This window comes from Eschrichtius robustus, chromosome 14 (assembly GCF_028021215.1).
Source record: "Eschrichtius robustus isolate mEscRob2 chromosome 14, mEscRob2.pri, whole genome shotgun sequence".
Lineage (NCBI taxonomy): Eukaryota > Metazoa > Chordata > Mammalia > Artiodactyla > Eschrichtiidae > Eschrichtius > Eschrichtius robustus.
In genome coordinates, this window is record NC_090837.1 from 40,837,684 (window position 1) to 40,858,175 (window position 20,492).

General features: G+C 46.8%; 1 protein-coding gene across 3 annotated transcripts in view; it reads left to right on the forward strand.

The window, feature by feature from the left end:
• Positions 1–20,492, forward strand: part of LAMA3 (laminin subunit alpha 3) — a 244,295-nt gene that overhangs the window by 141,190 nt on the left and 82,613 nt on the right. For 2 of the 3 annotated variants that reach the window (XM_068563499.1, XM_068563500.1), the window contains 8 exons: positions 163–289; positions 372–511; positions 2,023–2,138; positions 3,283–3,494; positions 4,451–4,655; positions 16,958–17,102; positions 17,824–17,964; positions 19,442–19,603. In XM_068563499.1, coding sequence (XP_068419600.1) covers positions 163–289; positions 372–511; positions 2,023–2,138; positions 3,283–3,494; positions 4,451–4,655; positions 16,958–17,102; positions 17,824–17,964; positions 19,442–19,603 — 1,248 coding nt within the window. Of the gene's footprint in view, positions 1–162; positions 290–371; positions 512–2,011; positions 2,139–3,282; positions 3,495–4,450; positions 4,656–16,957; positions 17,103–17,823; positions 17,965–19,441; positions 19,604–20,492 lie in introns of those variants that run through there. The other variant, XM_068563501.1, reaches the window with a different exon arrangement.

A 20,492-nucleotide genomic window follows, 5' to 3' on the forward strand; every position in this document is an offset into this window, starting at 1 on the left:
ATAAAGCTGCTCCAAACGTTCAAGGGAAGGTTTTGTGTGAATGTGGATTTTCACTTCTCTTGGCTAAATACCGAGGTTGTTTTGGTTTTTAACCTCAAAATATCCTATGATTCTAATTATTCGTAACCCTGCAGCTTGAGGAATTTTTTTTTTCCCACCCAGAACCAAGTGACCTTGCGAGGACTCGTACCGCGTCCGGGTCGATATGTCATTGTGGTCCATTTTTATCAACCAGTGCATCCGACGTTCCTGGCACAGGTGTCTGTGGACAGAGGGCGGCTGCAGCCAGGTGAGCTGCGGGGAGCAGGGCCGGCTGCAGGGCTCACCTGCCTTGGCAGGGGTGTGATAGGAACGCCTCTCTCTGCCCCCAGGAGTCTTCCGTGCCTCTTTTTGCCCCCATGTGCTTGGCTGCCGGGACCAAGTGATCGCCGGAGATCAGGTTGAGTTTGACATCTCGGAGCCGGAGGTGGCCGTGACTGTGAAGGTTCCAGAAGGAAAGTCCTTAGTTTGGGTGCGTTCTGCTTATTTCTCAGCTTGCGCTTCACGTGGTTGCCTTGGTTGGCTGCTCTGTGTGTCAGTTTTGGCTCATGACAATAATTCCTGCAGGGAATTGAAGCCAGATTTATAGAAAAGTGTTTAAATTTTACAGCTAACTTTACCAAAAAAAAAAGTCTTTCTTTGACAATTAAAATCAAGGGAAAGCAGAATAATAGAGAAGTGACTAGGAAGAAAAACCTCCCTGCACGAGCCTGGAGCCCTCTCCTTCAGCCCCTCCTCAATCTCATCTGACAGGTCTCTCTCTGAAGCATTGAACACTCATTTGTTCTTGAAAATTTCTTTCTTTTTGGCTTCCATAGCTACTTTCTCTTGTTCTATTCCCACTTTCTCCACTGCTCCTTCAATGATTTCTCTTTCCCTTCATGCCCATATGTCGCCGTTCCCTCTGCCTCGACGGTGAGCCCCCTTATTCTAAGATTTCTCTTTGAATAACATCGTCTGCGCCTGTCGATTCTGTTCTCTCTCCTCTGTGCGAATGACACCCACATCTGTGAACTCATTTCTCATCTTTCCTGAGCTCTAGGACCATCTACTGCACATCCCCATAGCCAGAGAGCTCACAAGTCTCTCCAACTTCGCCTGTTACCAGCCCAGCCCCGGGCATCCCCTACCCTGTTCTTTACCTTGGTCGATGGAATCGTGGTCACCCAATGCCTGTAAAGCCTTGGAGAGCCAGGAAGCACTGCCCAGGCTTGCTCTGTGGCCCTCCGGTTCTTGCTCATGCCTCCTCTCTCTCTGAGGATGTCATCTTCCTAGGGACAGGGGCCTGACTTTATCCATTTTGTATCCCCTGTGCCTGGAACACCGTCTGGCACAGGTACTTGGCAATGTTTATTGAAGTGAATAACATGAGAGCAGTAGACTCTGTAAGCTGTAAGTTGGTGAGTAGTTGACGAAGATGTTTGAAATTTCCTGCAGCATTTGTTACTGGCGCAGTCTGGTTTATATAGGTACAGAGAACTGAGCAGTATTTCTAAAGACTGGGGCTGCAGTTATTCATAATAGAGTATCTGATAGGATATGAATTTCAGGGGCAAGCCACCATGTGAGTTTCCCCATTGGTCCTGCCATTTCAGTTTGCTCACATTTAACAACACAAAATGCAACCTCTGGAGATCCAGGGTCATCCCAGGCACGGATCACACAGGGCCCTGGCTGTCCTAACAGGCCCCTGCTCACCCCTGACGTCTCCTGTCCCTGCCCAGCACCCGAGGCTGCTGCTTCTCTGAGCAGGTGCTCCAGGAGATGTGCCCCAGACTTATCATTTCCTGCATGGAAACATGGCCTGAGCCTTCAACACTGGCTTAGGGTTGTTTTGTGATTCTTTTTTCATAAATCCTGTTTCATTTGGTCTTGGGCTTAACAATAAAGAACGTTGATCTTAGCGAAGAGAAAGTGTGATGGAGAGCCGTAGGTATGCCGTGCTGTTGGAAATCCAAAGACATGCCGACAGCTTCCCTTTAGGTCCGTGTCCTAGTGGTGCCTGCGGAGAATTACGACTACCAAATCCTTCACAGAAAATCAGTGGACAAGTCATTTGAGTTTGTCACCAATTGTGGAGGGGACAGTTTTTATATTGAGTAAGTATCCTTTGTGGAAAGGCCCTGGGAAGCATGCAGCTCTCCCACATTCCCGACCAGAGCAAGAGGCCTGGGGAGGGGTGGCCCTTGGGTCTGTCTTCTTCCTCTGGGAGCCTGAGGGAGTGGCATTGAGTTCTGGGTCCTCGGCACACGCTACAGCCGTTGTGCACACATCTGGGCGAGATTTCCCTCCTCAACTTTGATCTTAACAGATCACCTTCCAAGCTGGGATTCACAGGCTGCTTGGGAGTTTCTCTTCCTCTTCCTGCTTCCTCTTGGCTGACTCAGATTCCTAAAAGATACCACACAGGGCTTCCTCCGCGGGGAGGCATGTGAGCCCTGATTCCCACTCTCCTTTGCCCTCTGATTGAGTGGGGAGCATCACAGAGGGGTGGACCTCCCCGTCTTCCCTCTGTGGGTCCCCGAATGCTAAGAGCCTAGAACCGCCCTGAGTATCAGCTCCTGCCATTCTTTTCTGCAGGCCCACCCTGCCCCCTGTAGGTTTCCCGAGGAACTGAGGCTCCCGGGGGCCAGATGCCTCCTGCATAGAAAATATTAAGAGCAAAGGCTCTGAGGTCAAACAGCTATGGGTTTGAGTACCTGCTCGACCACTTCGTAGCTCTGTGGCCTCGGGAATGTTGCCTAATTTCTAGGACTCTCAGTTGCCTTATCTGTGAAATGGGGCTTAGGGCCTAATTGGTTGGGTGGTTGTGAGGTTAAGTGAGGTGTAGGCAAAAATTCTAACACACATGTTCAATAAATGTTGGCAATTCACCTCCTCCTCATTATTATTCTAACTGGTGTATCATTACACATGTAGGTGTAAATTTTTTTGGTGACTACTTTATTGAGATATAATCCACACACCATACAATTCATCCTATAGGTGAATTTTCACCCATTTATTCCAGCCACCGAAAGTTCCCACCCAGCGTCCTGTGATGTGTCCTGGAGTGGATGGGGATGGGAGGAGGGGTGGCTGGCACCCACTGTGAGTCCAGGGGTGGGGTTTTCTCTAACTTCCTCCCAAACTCCAGAGCCCCTCCCCCAAAACACTGCTTGGTGAGGCATGTGGGAAGAGGAAGGTTGGGACCGTTTCTGGGCACGCCTCCCAGGATCTCACCATGAGTTTTTGTTTCCACAGCCCCCAGAAAGCCTCTGGATTCTGTAAGGATTCTGCCAGGTCCCTGGTGGCCCTTTACCATGACGGCGCACTGCCTTGTGAGTGCCACCCCGCCGGGGCCATTGGCCATCGCTGCAGCCCAGAGGGCGGGCAGTGCCCATGCCGGCCCCATGTCATTGGGCGGCAGTGTACCCGCTGTCAAATGGGCTACTACGGATTCCCGCACTGCAAGCGTAAGTGCATGTTCAGGTCAGCCAAGGTCATCTCTGGTCCCAGGTGGATGAAGCTCACCTGGGGCCAGGTTTCTTGAATATCTCTGTGCTGGAGACTCACCTGGGAATCTTGTGAAAATGCAGATTCTGACTCTCAGGCCTGAGAGTCTGCATTTCCAGTAACCACTCAGAGTATACCCATGCTGCTCATCTAGGGACCACACTATGAGTAGCAAGGTTCTAGAAGATAAATATTTATGTTTCCCATGCTATGTGACCCATGCGCTTGGCAAAGCAGGTGAAGGTAAATAGCCTTAAGCATCAAAATATTGGACAGCTCAGTTCTCTTCTTAGTGGAATAGGTTAGGCTTCAGTTTTTGCAGCCTAACCAAAGCTCAGTTGAGGTGGGAGGAGAGCCAGGGTCACAGGGCGTACTCCTCACTGAATGAGGAGGCCATGGATCTTCATCTAGGAAATGTGCTGCAGCCCTAGACGAGGGTCAGCCCAGGTCATGTGAAGGGGGCAGAGTCCCCGCATGGAGGCCAGCCTTTGCCTAACAAGGGCCCCGCTGCTGCATCCTGTCCTGACCTTGGGCTCAGTGCACTGGGGTGACGCGGAGGCCCTTCAGGGAGCCTGAGAAGAGCTGATCCTCTGACGGAGGACAGGCCTCACGTTAGAATGACATGTAACTGCAGCTCGGGGTCGGGGGGCGCCTTAGGGTGTCTACCTTGGTGTCAGTAGCTCCAGCTGTGCCGCACACAGCTCCTGCACGTTGTGTCCACCATGAGCGTTGGGTGTGGTCGGTCTTGGCCCCAAGAAAGGGGCCTTTCAGATAAACCACACTCAGTAATACCATAAGGGAAGAAAAGCAAGACCTTTCTCCCAGACCCTTTGGAAGGTTCTGGAAACCCTGGTGCAGTCCTGCTGGAGGTCAGGGGCGTCTAACCCTTTCACCGTGTCTCTTCATCCCCGGCCAGCGTGCACCTGCGGCCGGCGCCTTTGTGAGGAGACGATGGGCATGTGCCTTTGCCCACCCCGCACGGTCAGGCCCCAGTGTGATGCGTGTGAGACACATTCCTTCAGCTTCCACCCGCTGGCCGGCTGCGAAGGCTGCAACTGTTCCAGGATGGGCACCGACGGGGCTGCCACCCCGGAGTGCAACAGGGACCATGGACAGTGCAGGTGAGGCCTGGCGGACTAACCTGTTGCATCCTATGGTGGGAAGGGAAGACGCTGTCCGTCCCCACACCGGTCCCCGTTACTTCCCGCTTCGCATGGGCCCCGAGACTGCTTGAGTTGACCTCAGGGTGGCGCTCCCACCCAGGATGGGTGTGGTGTGTGGAGTGTCTGGGCCCCTCGGGCTCGGGTGGCCTGGCAGAGCCTGGGTGGGCAGATGGCTGTCTCCCGAGGCCCAAGCAGCCTCGCCGTCCACTCCAGCCTCATTCCGCGTGTGCGTGCGATATGTGCATGATTACGTGATCAGTTCCATCTCCTTGGTCACCGGCTGGTGAGCATCTGTTCGTTTGTACTGAGGTCTGGGCTCCAAACCTTCACTCTCATAAGCTGTTAGTTTTGTTAAGGACGGTCCTTGATGAAGTCTAAAATCCCGAGCCTGCTGCCCTGACTCAGATGGGGGAGCCGGAGGCGGTGCAGGGGCCTCCACAGGGGGGCTCCATGTGGGTAGGGCGGCAGGGTGGGCAGTACCCGCTGGAGAGCCTGGCCTGAGAGGCGGGGCTGCCTCCCGGGCCACCGAGGTCCAGCACACAGCTGCTGAGAGACAAGAGGCAAACGGCAGCTCAGACAGATGCCAGGGGGCCAAGAGGTTCGCTCAGCAGGTCAGCTCCGCATTGGAAACCAGAGGGTGTTGTCACGTGACTCCAGGTGATCAGCCTGATCTCAACAGGACGAGAAAGTGGCCACAGGGGGTGAAGAACAGGATCCAATCTCCTAGAAGAAAAGGCTGGAAAGAATCTGATAGGGGTTATGTGGCAGGAAAACTGAAGCAGAGCTTCTGCCATCCAGGCCGGTGTGACCTGTGCAGGAGAAAGCGTGAGGCTTGCCCCCGCCCTGCACTGCCCCCTCGCCCCCCCAGGCACGTGGACTTAGGCGTCGGTGCCTGTGATCCCAGTGTGAGAGCCAAGAGGGGCCATGGCTGCGAGTGGCAGGTGTCTGCTCCTCCAGCTCCAGGGCAGCTGTGTTCGTTTCCCGTGGCTGCTGACAAATGGCCACAAACTGGGTGTCTTCAAACAACAGAAATTTATTCTTTGACGGTTCGAAAGGCTAAACGTCTGAAATCAAGGTGCTGCTCTTTCTAAAAGCTCTAGGAGAGACTGTTCCCTGCCTGCCTCTTACCTTGCCGTGTTGCCGGCAGTCCTTGGAATTCCTTGGTTCTGCCTCTGTCGTCTCATGGATTCTCCTTGTGTGTCTCTGTCTTCACATGGCTTTCTCCTCTTTGTGTGTGTCTGTGTCTTTCTTTTCTTTTTCTTTCTTTTTTTTTTTTAGCCTTTGAATTTTTTAAAACTTTTAAAAAAATTGACATATAGTCGATGTGCAATACATATTGTCTAAGTTTCAGGTGTACCACATGGTGACTCACAATTTTTAAAAGTTATACTCCGTTTATAATTATTATAAAATATTGGCTATATTCACTGCACTGTACAATATATCCTTGTAGCTTATTTATTTTATCTTTTTTTCCTATTTTTCTTTTTTGAAGTATAGTTGATTTACAATGTTGTGTTAGTTTCAGGTGTACAGGGAAGTGATTCAGTTATACACATATATGTATATATCTATATTTTTTCTATTTTTTCCATTATAGTTTATCACAAGATATTGAATATAGTTCCCTGCGCTATACAGTAGGACCTTGTTATTTATCTATTTTATATATGGTAGTGTGCATTTGTTAATCCCATACTCTCAGCTTATCCCTCTCTCCTTCCCCAGTAGTAACCATAAGTTTGTTTTTTATGTCTGTGAATCTGTTTCTGTTTTGTAAATAAGTACTATTTTTTTTAGATTCCACATATAAGTGATGTCATATAATATTTGTCTTTCTCTGTCTGACTTTACTTAGTATGATACGCTCTAGGTCCATCCATGTTGTGGCAGAAGGCATTATTTCATTCTTTTTTATGGCTGAGTAATATTCCGTTGCATATATTATATACACCACACCTTCTCTATCCATTCATCTGTTGATGGACACTTACGTTGCTTCCATGTCCTGGCTATTGTAAATAGAGCTGCTATGAACATTGGGGTGCATGTATCTTTTCGAATTAGAGTTTTCGTCTTTTCCAGCTATATGTCCAGGCGTGGGATTGCTGGATCATATGGTAACTCTATTTTTAGTTTTCCGAGAAACCTCCATACTGTTTCCCATAGTGGCTGCACCAATTTACTTTCCCACCAACAGTGTAGGAGGGTTCCCTTATTTATTTTGTATATAGTAGTTTGTACCTCTTAATCCCCTACTCCTATCTTGCCCCTGCTTCCCTCTCCCCACTGGTAGCCTCTAGTTTGTTCTCTGTATCTGTGAGTCTGTTTCTGTTTTGTCATATTCACTAATTTGTTCTAGTTTTTAGACTCCACGTGTAAGTCATATACAGTATTTGTCTTTCTCTGTCTGACTTATTTCACTCAGCATAATACCCTCCAAGTCCATCCATGCTGTTGCTAATGCAAAATTTCATTCTTTTTTATGGCTGAGTAGTATTCCATTGTATATATACCTGTGTCTTTCTTTTTTTATAAGGACACCAGTCCTATTGGACTAGGGCCCGCCTTACCCCAGTATGACCTCATCTTAACTTGATTATGTCTGCAAAAACCCTATTTCCAAATAAGGTCACAATCTAGGTACTGGGGATTAGAACTTGAACGTACCTTTTGGGGACAAAATTCAACTCTCTATAGCAGCAACGTTTACTTTTCCTGAGGAAGGACCTTTAACCACACTTCTGGTTGTTGCCCAACGTCTAACAGTTCCTTTGTCCTCTGGGAAGGAAGCTGAGTGAGAATTTGCGTCATGGAAGATTCCAAATCTTTAAAACCACAGGTTGTGAGTCCTCTGTGAGTCAACTCGGTTGCCTATCCTTCTCCAACTATGAGCCTAAATGGAATGTGACGGGTACAAAGAATTTTGAGGCGTTATCAGAGAGTTTTCATCACATACATTAGGTTCTCGTCCCTTCAGTGCTTACGCTATTCTCTGGAAGGAAGTCAGGCACTTAGTTCATTACTAAAGACTTTGCATTGGGTTCCGAATGCACCAATAGGCCTGTGAACATGTCTGACCTATTTCCAATAAATTCCTGATTCATGAGGCACTTCGTGTGGAAGCACAGGCTTCTACCAGGACCTGCAGGGATGCTACAGAACAAAAAGATGCACTGTGCCCAGGAGTTGCTTGCTGTCTTGTGGCTGGAGAAGATGGATAAGTGGGAAGCTGAAAGGACCTAGATGTGCCAGTCATGACCCAATCAACTTTGCAGAAGAAGTGAGAGACCAGACCTAAAGAAACTGTAGAACTAGAACTGGCTTCAGAAAAGGAAATCCAGGGTGTTATAAAAAGGGAAACAGACTGAACTAGGAATAATATTCCTTTTCCTATATTTGAAAAACAAGTCTAAGGAAAGAATCCAACGTCTTTATGTGGAATGGGTTTGCATGAATCCTTCAGAGGAAAGAATAGTCTGACAAATAAGCGGGATAAGCAGAGAGGGAGGTCTTAGCATTAAAATCCTTTGCTGACTCAAGGGACTAGGAATCTGGATATAAGAAAGGCTGAAAGAACAAGGTTCCATTTGAACAGCAGAATGAGCAATGCATAACCTTGGGAAAAATAAAGAAAAAAACTAGACGGAAGAACAGGAGAGGAGATAAACAAGGGGACGTGGAACAGTTATTGGGAGATGGAATCCTGGCAGAGGACGAAGCCCAAGACTCTGTAGTGGCTCCAATCACAGCTGCATGAAGACACTCAGAGCCCTAAATACTGAAAACATTACAGTGCCTCCATATTTAATTAAAAATAAAAACTTACTAAGCCACAAAATAAGTGCCAACAAGTCCAACAAAGTTCTGTTTTTCCATAGTGACTACTTCAGTTTTTCTTCTGAAAACAGAACACCCACGTGAAGAGTTTGGGGCTGGGGGTAGAGGTTGGGGAACCATGTACATGGGTTAGAGTGAGAGAGGACCCCAAGGAGAAGGTGTGGACACACAGGAGGGAAAACTGGTGTGGGTCCTGGAGGGGGTCCCTATGTTTAATCATAGGAGGCAAAGGAGCCAAGGAGGTGGAGAAGCAGTTTTCAGGCAGGAAGAGAAGCAGGAGAATTCACTGTCTGAGAACCAGTGGGAGAGTTTTAAAAGGAAGTGGATGGGGGGCTTCCCTGGTGGCACGGTGGTTGAGAGTCTGCCTGCCAATGCAGGGGACACAGGTTCGAGCCCTGGTCTGGGAGGATCCCACATGCCGCGGAGCGACTGGGCCCGTGAGCCACAGTTTGCTGAGCCTGCGCGTCTGGAGCTTGTGCTCCGCAAGGAGAGAGGCCGCGACGGTGAGAGGCCCGCGCACCGCGATGAGGAGTGGCCCCCACTTGCCGCAGCCGGGGGAAGCCCTCGCGCGGAAGCGAAGACCTAACACAGCCGTAAATAAAGAAACCCCCCCCAAAAAAAAAGTTAAAAAAAAAAAAAAAGGAAGTGGATGGTCAGCAGAAGAAATTGCTGCAAACAGGACCTCACACACAGTTTCTCAATGCTGCCACCACAGAAAAAGGAAACTGAGAACGCATTAAAAACTGTAAAAATCAGTTAAGGCACCATCTATGAGAGAGAGATTTACCATAGGATGTTAGGTACAAATTCTAAGGAGAATTTAACAAACCTTCATTAGCCAATGACGGTTTAGTAGACTAGAAAATTCCTAACTCAGGACTGAGACATGTTGTATAGTAGTTTTGCCCACACCCGAGGGAACATCAACGGGAATGGAATCTCATTGACCTGTATGGCACGCAAACCAAGATGTGAAATTATTTATCTTGACATTACCAAAAGGACTGTAATCACCTAATGGAATGACACATCTTTCCATGATCAAAGTGGATTTGTCATGAAAGGGCCTTGGCAGATAATGTAAGAAAAACTTCAATTTATTACATGACTGTAAATTGCACAAATTACCCATGATAATTCCAGTGTTGATGCCAAAAAAGCTTTTGATTGCCTAAAGGAATATTTCTTTAGAAAATATTAGAGGAAAGAATGCTCCCCGCTGCCCCTGAAAATATCCTAATGAAAATGAAGAATGCGTTTAGGGGAACCTAACATTCAAGTAAAAGAAGTAATCAAAGATACCTGGAACTTGCAATAAAAAGAAAAACATATCCTTTCTCAGTGATACAACAGACTCTCTTACAGTTGTACAAGTTATCACAAATCACAGAGCTGAAAAATTTGAATTTTCAAATTTTATTTGACTATTTAGAGGTATTAAAGTTTATCATACTAAAGGGAAATCGAACTGTTGTAAATATTAATCTCCTTTAAAATGAATTACAGAAATAATTGCAGCAATCCACAATACTCAGTTTGTTCTTAATTGAAACTAGTGTTGTGATTTTAGACACAACTGGAAATAAATTCAATTGGAGCCATAAAATTGAGTTCTTGCTTATCTTTGTCATGAACTAGCCAGGAGACTCTGGGCAAGTTGCTTTGCCTTCCTTGGTCTCAGCTTCCTAATCTATAAAATGAAGCTTGGTAAAATCATCTCCAACTTCCCACCTAAATTTAAAACTCTGATTCTGTTTCTTCTTCCATCTCTGATTGAATCACGGAAAATATTACTAAAGTATATTGTATAAATGATAAAAAGTCCATTGTTTGGGACAACTCTATCGGGATTGTGGTCTTAAAGATGCTTATATTGATCAAAATTTCATTTTTTTTATAGCATCACAGTAATTGAATCAGATATAATAGCAATGAAAAAGTACATTTGCATCTGCTTTTAATAGTGGATGATTGTACCATCAGATTCTTTGAACAAACGAAAGAGCTAGAATAGCCTCAGAAGTTTTTTATCAATCAGTGACAGATACACAGATGCTGGGAATGACTGCTTTAAAAGACTATTGTCACGTCGATGACTTTCAAGACATTTTAAGATTAATTACAGGAGATGGCAGTTCACCTGGACGTCTAGTGAAACCACATGTGCAAACGTGCCTTTTCAGAAGAGCAGCAGCAAAAGGAAAGCCATTTTGGGGGGACCTCTATCTCAGCCAGTCTCACAGATTTACTAAATGTGTTAGATGGAGAAACAAAATATCAGAAAAGGTCGTAGACTTGGCATTCTGGGAACAGAAGTACTTCCAGCTCGGCGGAAATCCACGAGCCCTAACAACCTGGAGAAGCAATCCCTTTGATGCGCCTCATCAAATAATAGGAATGGTAAATTCCAGACGGCGTGCAGGCAGGTGCTGGGACACGGTGGTGAGCAGGGCGGACGGAGATGGACAGAGTTCAGAGTTCTCACTTAACGTTTCCTCTGTCCCAGAGGCACCTACCTTTTAAAGTTCTTTAGAGGATTAAATATCCTGTGTGAAAACCCTTAGAACAGTACCTGACACACACTTGCACCCAGTATTAGCTGTTGTTATTATTTGCCAAGCACTTGGCTGTCTGCCTTCTGCCCTTTATGCTTTGTCCTCCTGAAGCCCCACCCATTCTCCTGGCTTCAACCACCCGACCCTTGATGATTCCCAGATCCAGAGCTCCAGTCCTGATCCCTGACAGCTGTCTTATCCCACATTCGTTGAAAATCAGTTCTACCTGGGTTCCCCTATTGGCTTTCCTTAGGGGGGGGCCTTGGCGGACAAGTCCCCTGACCTCTTTGAGCTCCTGTGCCCTCACATGTATAATGAAGTGTTAGATTAGATGATCTTTAAGGGCCCTCTCAACTCCTAAATTCTACACTGAGTCCATATCTGAAACCCTTGCCATTGTCTTGCCTTTCAGGCCATTCCTCTCTTTGATTTTTTTAAAAAAATTCTACATATTGGTGACAGCCTCCCCCCGGTCCCCAAAGCCTGAAATCTCAGCATCACCTTAGAGTCAATTCCTTTTTCCTACAGTCACTCAGGTGTCAACTTCTAACAAAGTGTGTATTATCCCCCTTCCTTCGATGGCCCCCTGCAGGTACTTCCACCTGGTGAAGTCCTTTTTTACCACTTCCTGTGTGAATGATCTTAGTCTCCGAACTGACCTTCCTTTTCCTGGCTTCCTTCCTTCCTTCCTTCCTCCCTTCACCTTTCTTTCCTTCCTTCCTTCCTTCCTTTCTCCTTAAGTGAAGGGGAATATGCTAGTACACAATTATACTGGGATTTAAAAATCGATTTTCTCCATAATTTTGTTATTAGTGCATAGAGAATGTTGATAAATGCACATATGTTTATGATTTCATCTTCTTGGTGTGTGGGGTTTTTTAAAAACTAGGATGAAACATTTTCTTCAGTCCCTGTGATTTTTTTGGCTTTAAATTCTACTTTATCAGTTAGTATGTTTTATGACTGAAACCATATCCAGCGCCTACTCCAGTTTGGGTGCTGTGCTTCGTGCGGAAGGCACACATACCTGCTAACGAGAGGTCATGGTCTGGTAGGGGAACCTCTACTAATCAATAATGACAGTGCAGTATAATGAGTGCCATATTGTGTGCAGGCTGCTGGGGAGTGGAAGTGGCTCTGACTGGCACCACGTCCATCACATTACTCTTTGCATAAAAACCTTCCTCAAGTCTCCATTGTCTGAGAAAATAAAGACCAGCTTTCCGTGGTGATCTGGCCCCCACTTACGCTAACGTAAGCCTTTTTTCAGCTTCTCTGGTTTTTCTCACTTTCTCTAAACACTATTTGCCTAAGTTCAGTTCTTCAGTTATCAGTTCTCCTTTCCCCTCTTCTGTTACCCCCAAATTATCCACATCCTTTAAGGATTCTGTATGAAAGGTACAAATGCAAAGAAGGCATGAAGCCGCTGCAAGCCCACAGAGGTACCCTTGTCATCACATTGCCGAAAGCTAGTTCTAAGCTTAGCCATCCCATCTCTCACGTGATTACCTAACTTTCTGCATCTCTATGTCCCATGTCCTCAGTGAAAATGCACGAAGGTCAAGACTGGCTTATTCTACTTTTTCCCCTCCCTCCCATGTCCCCTAAAACGAGGATGTGTTTATATCAATAGAAGGCACTCAGTAATTATAGGATGAATAAATGAATGAATATAAGGTAGACTTTGGATTCTAGATTAAAACTGGACTTGAATGGAATACAGTATTAAGGGACCCGTGGTATTTAATGAGCAAAGGGTAGAGTTCACCCTAATGCCTGACTTTCTGGTGACCTGCGAGACACACAAGCACCCACACACGTGCAGGTGTCATTGCATAATGTTTGGCCCTGAGCTCATTGCCATGGAGATGACTTCACTTGACCCGCATCCTCGGTGCTGCTACTCTGCACCTCCTGGCAGCAGCAACTGGAACCTTCTTGCCGTTGCAGGAAGGGCAGCGCCTCCAGTAGCACAGCGTCTCCCTGGAGGAGTGTGCAAGGTCAGGCTGACTTCAGGTCATTTTTAAAAGACATTCAGCCAGACTTTGAGGAGGAAGTTTCCTTTTTATTCCCTGTTGTCATGGCACCACCCAAAACTCCTTTGGTTGCCTGTTTTTGCACAGGATTCACGTGTTCAATGCTCTCGGCGTTGCATTACACAGAATCCAGACATCGTATTTTCCATGTTGTGGTGAACCCTTGCCCATCAGTCCCACCTGCGGTCCTTGGGTTCAGCTCCCAGGCCACTGCTGCTATCACTGTGTTCAGCTTTCTGCTTTTTTCTATCCGCTCTTCTGTGCTCAGTTGCTACCTACGTGCTGGGTGAGGCTCAGCGCTTCATCCCACGTTACCGGCGCGGTTACACCCTCTCTGCCCAGCTCTCCCTCCCACCACATCATCCCACGGACGCCCTGAAATAAACAGGCAGACGTTTCTCCTGGTCTTGACAAGCGGCTTGTGCAGCTGTCCACCCTGCATAATATTCCCCTTCCTTTCTTTTCCAATGAAGTGAAAATATAAGAAAGAGGCTCCCGTCTGCCTGTCCTCACCTTCAAGGCCCGGGTCCAGGTCAACGCTCAGGGTCACTTGTCCCCCGGAGGCACTCAGGGTGTGAGGGGCTCGTGGGCACCAGCCTTCCGTGAATGCACCTGTTGGCCAGCAGCCCTGTGTGTTTGCTGAAAGAAGCATCCTGGACTTCAGGACGACAGGCTGCCTGGATGGCACTTTGTGACAAGAGCGCCGTGCACGGCATCCTTTTCCTCACTGCCAGGTGGGAGGAGCAGGGAACGCCCAGGCTAAGTCAGGTCATTGCCTAAGTTCCTCCTCTGATCTAGGTTTCTTCTTCCAGACAATTTTATTTGGAGGGGTTATCTGTACTCTCCCTTCCCATCTCTCACCCACCAGAGTTCTTGTGCTCCAGAAATAGGGAGTCATCTGGGAACAGTCAATTTTCTGCTGGCCCGTGATTGCATTTAGTTTGGGATTCACAAGAAGAGAGTAGGTGTTATTAACCTGGGCCTAGGAACAAAATTGTGTGTGCTAGAAAGAGAGAGAGAGAGAGAGAGGTGATGTAACCTGTGAGTGGGTGGAAGTACTTTTCTGAGAAGATGGCCCATAGTTTCTCCAGCTTCCCAGAGGGTCCCTGACCTCTTCCAGAGTTTGCAGTCCAGAGTTTGCAGCAATTGGTCCAAGCAGACTGCTTCCACCTTCCGCCTAAAGCACTAGAGGTGTGATTTGGAGAATACTTTTCTTCCTCACGGAAACAGTCTCTGCAGGTATCAGGTAGGGAGGGAGATGAGGGGGTGGGGCTGTGCGGAATGACATTTGACCTATCAGCAGGCCTTGCAGGTAAAAGTGATCTTGTCTTTTTAGGTGTGGTGAGTGGGATAAAGGGAAACACATCTGCTCCCCTTAGCTGATACCATAACAGGAGTAATGATAGCAAGTACTTATGTGTGCACGGCACTCTTCTAAGGTTTTTAGAGTTTTATTTTATTTAATTCTCACGGTAATCCTATGAAGTGGGTATTATGAGCTACTTTTACAGATGAGGAAAGTCAGTTGTAAAGAGATTAATTGCTCGAGCTTCCTGTTAGTAGCAGAGTTGGGATTCAAACCTAGGCCGCCTGGTCCCAAGTTTGTGTTCTTAATCACGTACAGAATTCTTTACTTAATTATAAGCAGATATTTGCCAAAGGCAAACTTACTGGGATATAAAGTTATATTTGTCTTTTTTGGGGATGGTCCCTGGGGTGAGATTATTTTTTAAATTGAAGTATAGTTGATGCACGATATGATATAAACTACAGGTGTACAATATAGTGATTCACAATTTTTAAAGGTTATACTCCACTTACAGTTACTATAAAATATTGGCTATCTTTCCTGTGCTGTACAATATATCCTTACAGCTTATTTTATACATAATAGTTTGTACCACTTACTCCCCCACTTCCCTCTCCCCACTGATAGCCACCAGTTTGTTCTCTACATCTGGGAGTCTGCTTCTTTTTTGTTATATTCACTAGTTTGTTGTATTTTTTAGATTCCATATATAAGTGAGATGATACGGTATTTGCATTTCTCTGTCTGACTTATTTCACTTAGCTGAACACTCTCCAAGTCCATCCATGTTGCTGCAGATGACAAGATTTCATTCCTTTTTATGGCTGAGTAGTATGCCATTGTATATAGATACCATATCTTCATTATCCTCGAGTGAGATAGGTGATAGCTTACATTTGGTAGCAAGTTAACGATAAAATATTTCAAATCAGATTATACTCCTAACAGTCTAATAGAAAGCAGATTTCATAATACTTTCTTGGGACCGACAAGAAAAAATCAGTATGTAGATCCATCAGGCTTCAGCTGTGGAGCTCAGTGACCAAGCTGCCTCTTCCTCTCCTCACCTCTCGGGTGTTGGGCTTCTCAGCCCTGAGAAGCCTCTAGTGTTTTCTCAGCCACTCTTGTGCTCAGAGCTCCCTGGAGCCTCCTTGGAGCCCAGCCCCACTCAGGCCATTTCCCTCCTCCCTCCCTGCTCCACTGTCCAGCCAGACCACTGGGGGGCCTCCTTGCCTTCTGTCCTCTCACCCAGACCACGGCGAGCCCCAGCATCGGCACCCTAGGATAGTTTGGAACCCATCCCCCCATCCATACTGAGTACCTCTGCCCTCGTTCGGCCGCCTCATCTACCTGCTGTGGAACCGATCTCAGCTCAGTCCTTCACACACAGCCAACCGCCCTCCTTCCTCTCTGAAAGCTTTTCAAGATGACGGTGGTCCTGGGAGGCAGCGGCTACTGCTTCCCATCTCCCGCAGACGAGAAAGCAAGGCCTTGAGAAGTTGGATAACTTGCTGAGACGCTGTCTCTAATACATGTGAGAGCTGGGGTGGAACTCTGGCCAGTCCGCCTTCAGTGTGCAGGGCTCAGCCCCGCGCTCCAGGGCCCCGGGACAGTGTCACAATGGCCAGCACCTCCGTCCACATGAGCCGGCCCCCTCCCGCCTCTCCAGGCTCGTGGTTCAGCATCCCTGCTCATACCCCTGCTCCAGGAGCACCCGCTGCGTTCCCTGCACATGCCAAGCCGTGTCCCCCTGTTCCTGCTGTCTGGGACGCCTGCCCCACCTCCTACCCCGGGACACTTGGCCTTTTACACTCAGCTCAGGCATCACCTCCCCCAGGGATGCTGGATCCGAGCTGGCCCTCTAACCCCTGTTTAGATCCTGTGTGTTTATCATTCACATTTCCACCTCAACACTTATCTTAAGAGCTCTCAGGCCCAGGGACTGTGTCCTTCTGTGCACCCCAGAGCCTAGTACCAAGCCTGGCCCTTGGAATCACATCAGTGATGGTCATTGTTTTTTTTTAATTAAGGTATAACTGACATGTAACATTATATTAGTTTCAGGTGTATACATAATGATTCGATATTTGCGTACATTGTGAAATGATCACCACGGTAAGTCTAGTTAGCACCCGTCACCGTACATAGTTACAAATTCTTTTTTCTCATGATAAGTATTTTTAAGATTTACTCTCTTACCAACTTTCAAATGTGCAATGCGGTGTTATTAACTATACTCGCCATGCTGTACATGACATCCCAGGACCTGTTCATTTTATAACTGAAGTGTATATCTTTTGACCCCTTTCATCATCAGGATGACGGTCACCTTGAGCTATTTTGTGTGAGTGCCTTGTATCCGCTTCTCTCCATTCTGCCTTGGACGCTAGCACCCCGTGGACAGGCCCTGTGTCTATTTAACTGGCTTCATACAGCAACTGCTCTGCGGCAGTGCAGGTCGGCTCTAGAAGTGTGTGTAGAAAGATGACAAGGACGTTTGTTTCCTTTGCTTAAGTACAGATGCAAGCCCAGAATCACAGGGCGGCAGTGTGACCGGTGTGCTTCCGGCTTCTACCGCTTCCCTGAGTGCCTCCCCTGCCAATGCAACAGAGATGGGACTGAGCCAGCAGCCTGTGACATGGGGACAGGGTCTTGTCTCTGCAAGGTAAGACAGAATGTGCAACGCTGGAGAGGTCGGCCACTGACCATTGTGGAGGGTCTTCATGCTGAGTCATTGTATAAAAATCAGTGGGAAATGGGGTTGACCCAAGATAGACTTCCATAATGACTATGGCATTTTCTAGTCGTTCTCATTGGATAGAAATAGTTAGAAGTGAAGACCTCCCCCCCCGCCCCCGCGCTGCTCTTGTCCTTTGAAGAGGCCACAGACCTCCTTAAGAATCTGATGACAGATATATACTGTCTTCAGAAAAGTCGACACAAACGTTTGTCTATAATTTCAAGAGGTATGTGGGTTCCCCTGAAGCCTATTCCTGTCCCATGCATCCCAGGTTAATCATCTCTGCTCCAAGGCGTTCTGCAGGGTGTAGGAGAGCTCCCGAGTCCCAGTGGATGTTCTAAAGTGGTAGTAAATGGGATGAACCTGTCCGCCCCCATATTGTGAATCCTTCTGGTGCTCTTTCTCTACCTTCAGGTTGCCAAAGGGCATCTTATGAAATTTAGGAAATCCTCTCTTCCATTTGTACATGGTATAAAAGTTTAAATCATTAATATGGTAAAAAGCTTAACAGCCATGTAACTTTGGATGCTTTTTTAGCATCCATGTTCTATCATCTTATGTTGATACTTAATTTGTGCACGTAGCTCTCTTCAATCAGAGAACCTTTAGAAGGAATGATCTCTCATTTCATGTTTTTCTTCAATAGGAAAATGTGGAAGGTACAGAATGTAACGTGTGTCAGGAAGGGTCATTCTACCTGGACCCAGCGAACCCCAAAGGTTGTACCAGGTGCTTTTGTTTCGGAGTCAGTCATCGTTGTCACAGCTCGCATAAGAGAAGAGCTAAGGTAGGCAGGGCATTAGACTCCTTTTGTTTTCATTTAGTACTTCCAAATGAGGAAGTAATGCATTGGCATGAAACGTGAAGGGTTGTGGGGTTTGTAGCATCTTGCTTGGTTAGAATGTTAAGCGTTGTGCTCGCTGGTCCTCAGCTTGCAGTGTTCTGTCCCCAGATGTCCTCATGTCCCTCAGTTCATCAGCTCTCTGCTCAAGTGTCTCAAGTGCTTCGAGATGCCATCCTTCACTCTGTAGCTTCACCCTTCTCTGTGTACTTCATAGCATGTGTCACAGTTCTAAAGGTTGTTTATTACGTATCTGTTTTCTCCACCACTCACATGTAGGCTGCTTGATACAATCCCAGTGCCTTGAGCAGGATCTGGAACATAGTAGATGCTCAATAAAAACTCATTAAATAAATGGAGTTAGTTGTTCTTGCGCCTCGTTTCTTCTTATCTGCTTATCTTCCTCTTTTACTTTCCTTCTCACCTGTTTTAACCACATCTTGTCTTTAGCCACTTTTATAATTAACTCCAGGAAGCTAAAACTTTTGTTGTCTTCATGATTCCATGAACCACTAGTCTCATGCTTGCTTTCTTGTGTGACATGTCTTAATGTCCAACAAGTACTCAAAGAGAGATTATTTTCTCTATTTTATTGCCTGCCTCCTGAAAGGAATGCAGGCTTGTAATTGGAAAAAAAAAAAATTAGTTTGTAAATCCACCCTGAAGTCTCCCCTTCTTACCCTCAGGGGAACCCGGAAGCATTATTCTGAATCTATGTCTTGTCAGTTCCTTCTTTTTCTTCCCCTCATGGTTTAACTCTTGGCTTCCTTTGTGATCCGGGGAATATTTAATTTTGATGCTCCTTGGGACTTCCCTGGTGGTCCAGTGGCTAAGACTCCGTGCTCCCAATGCAGGGGGCCCGGGTTCGATCCCTGGTCAGGGAACTAGATCCCACATGCCACAACTAAGAGTTCTCATGCTGCAACTAAAGATCCTGCCTGCCGCAACTTAAGACCCAACACAGCCCAATAAGTAAATAAATATTTAAAAATAATAATAATTTTGATGCTCCACTTAGAGAAGAATAATGACAGCAGTCCACTGTATTCCACATCACATTTTCTAAGGAGCTCACCATTAAAATGTGCCCACAGTCCTAGTTATTATTCACACCCTCATTTGTGTATTATTTGAATATTTATTGAACACCTACTAAATGTCAGGAACCAAGATGCGTGCTGGGCTACAAGGATAAGTCCCACGTGCATCTGGTCACTACCCTTTGAGAATTCCTAGTTGCGGTGGGTCAGGTGGGGGCTGAGTGGGAGTGGGCTCCCTCACTGGAGTCAGACACGAGAGGAGATACCGGAGGGAAGCCTTTGAGGTAAGTTGGCTGCCCCACGGCTCTTTCTACTCTGCATAATTCAACCATCGCCAAAGACGCCATGGGCACACATTTCCATCCGTTGCCTCTGTGTTTCAGTTTGTGGATATGATGGGCTGGCGCCTGGAGACGGCGGACGGAGTGGACATCCCCGTCTCCTTCAACCCTGGCAGCAGCAGCGTGGTGGCCGACCTCCAGGAGCTGCCCTCAACGGTTCACAGCGCGTCGTGGGTCGCCCCTGCTTCCTACCTGGGGGACAAGGTAACCATGTCCTGCTGTCCTCCCGCGCTCTTGCTGGATCTCCTCCATCACTGCACGGGCATCATTTACTGGATGTCTGGAAGGAAGGTTCCGGAAGTTCAGGTTACTAAAACTGAAGAACTTCGGTTAATCACAAATGCAGAAGATGGAGAGGCTGAGGGTGTACGGGCCTCAGGGGCCCACATGGTTGCTCACCAGCAAAGGAAATCCTGCACCAGGTTCTTCCTGATTTTCACTTAATTCCAAAGAATTTTCCTCTGGGGAAATAACCATTTAAATAATATCTGCCGCGAATGGCACATGCATGCTTTTAAATGCCAATGCTGAGAATTCTTTGTTTTAAAGCAGAAGAAGGGCCCCTTGTCAGGAAAACAAAAGCTGAGAAGTGACTCATGAGCTCATTAAAAGAAGCACAGGATCCAGTGACAGCACGGCTTTCATTAGTAGAGTCACGTGTGGTTATGAATACATTTTATTTCTTTTTAAAAAATTTTTATTGGAGTGTAGTTGATTTACAATGTTGTGTTAGTTTCAGGTGTACAGCAGAGTGGATCAGTTATACATATACATATACCCACTCTTTTTTTAGATTCTTTTCCCATATAGGTCATTACAGAGTATTGAGTAGAGTTCCCTGTGCTGTACAGTAAGTCCTTATTCGTTATCTATTTTATATGTAGTAGTGTGTATATGTCACAGATGTAAAAAACAAACTTATGGTTACCAAGGGGGGAAGGGGGAGAAGAGGGATAAACTGGGAGACTGGGAGTCACGTGTGGTTCGACGCTCCTTGGGGAGCTTATAAAGGAGGTGCTTTTCCTTTGCTGCGTAAATTATTATTCCAGGATCTGACCACCTACACTCATTTATACGGACAGATGTGTGAACA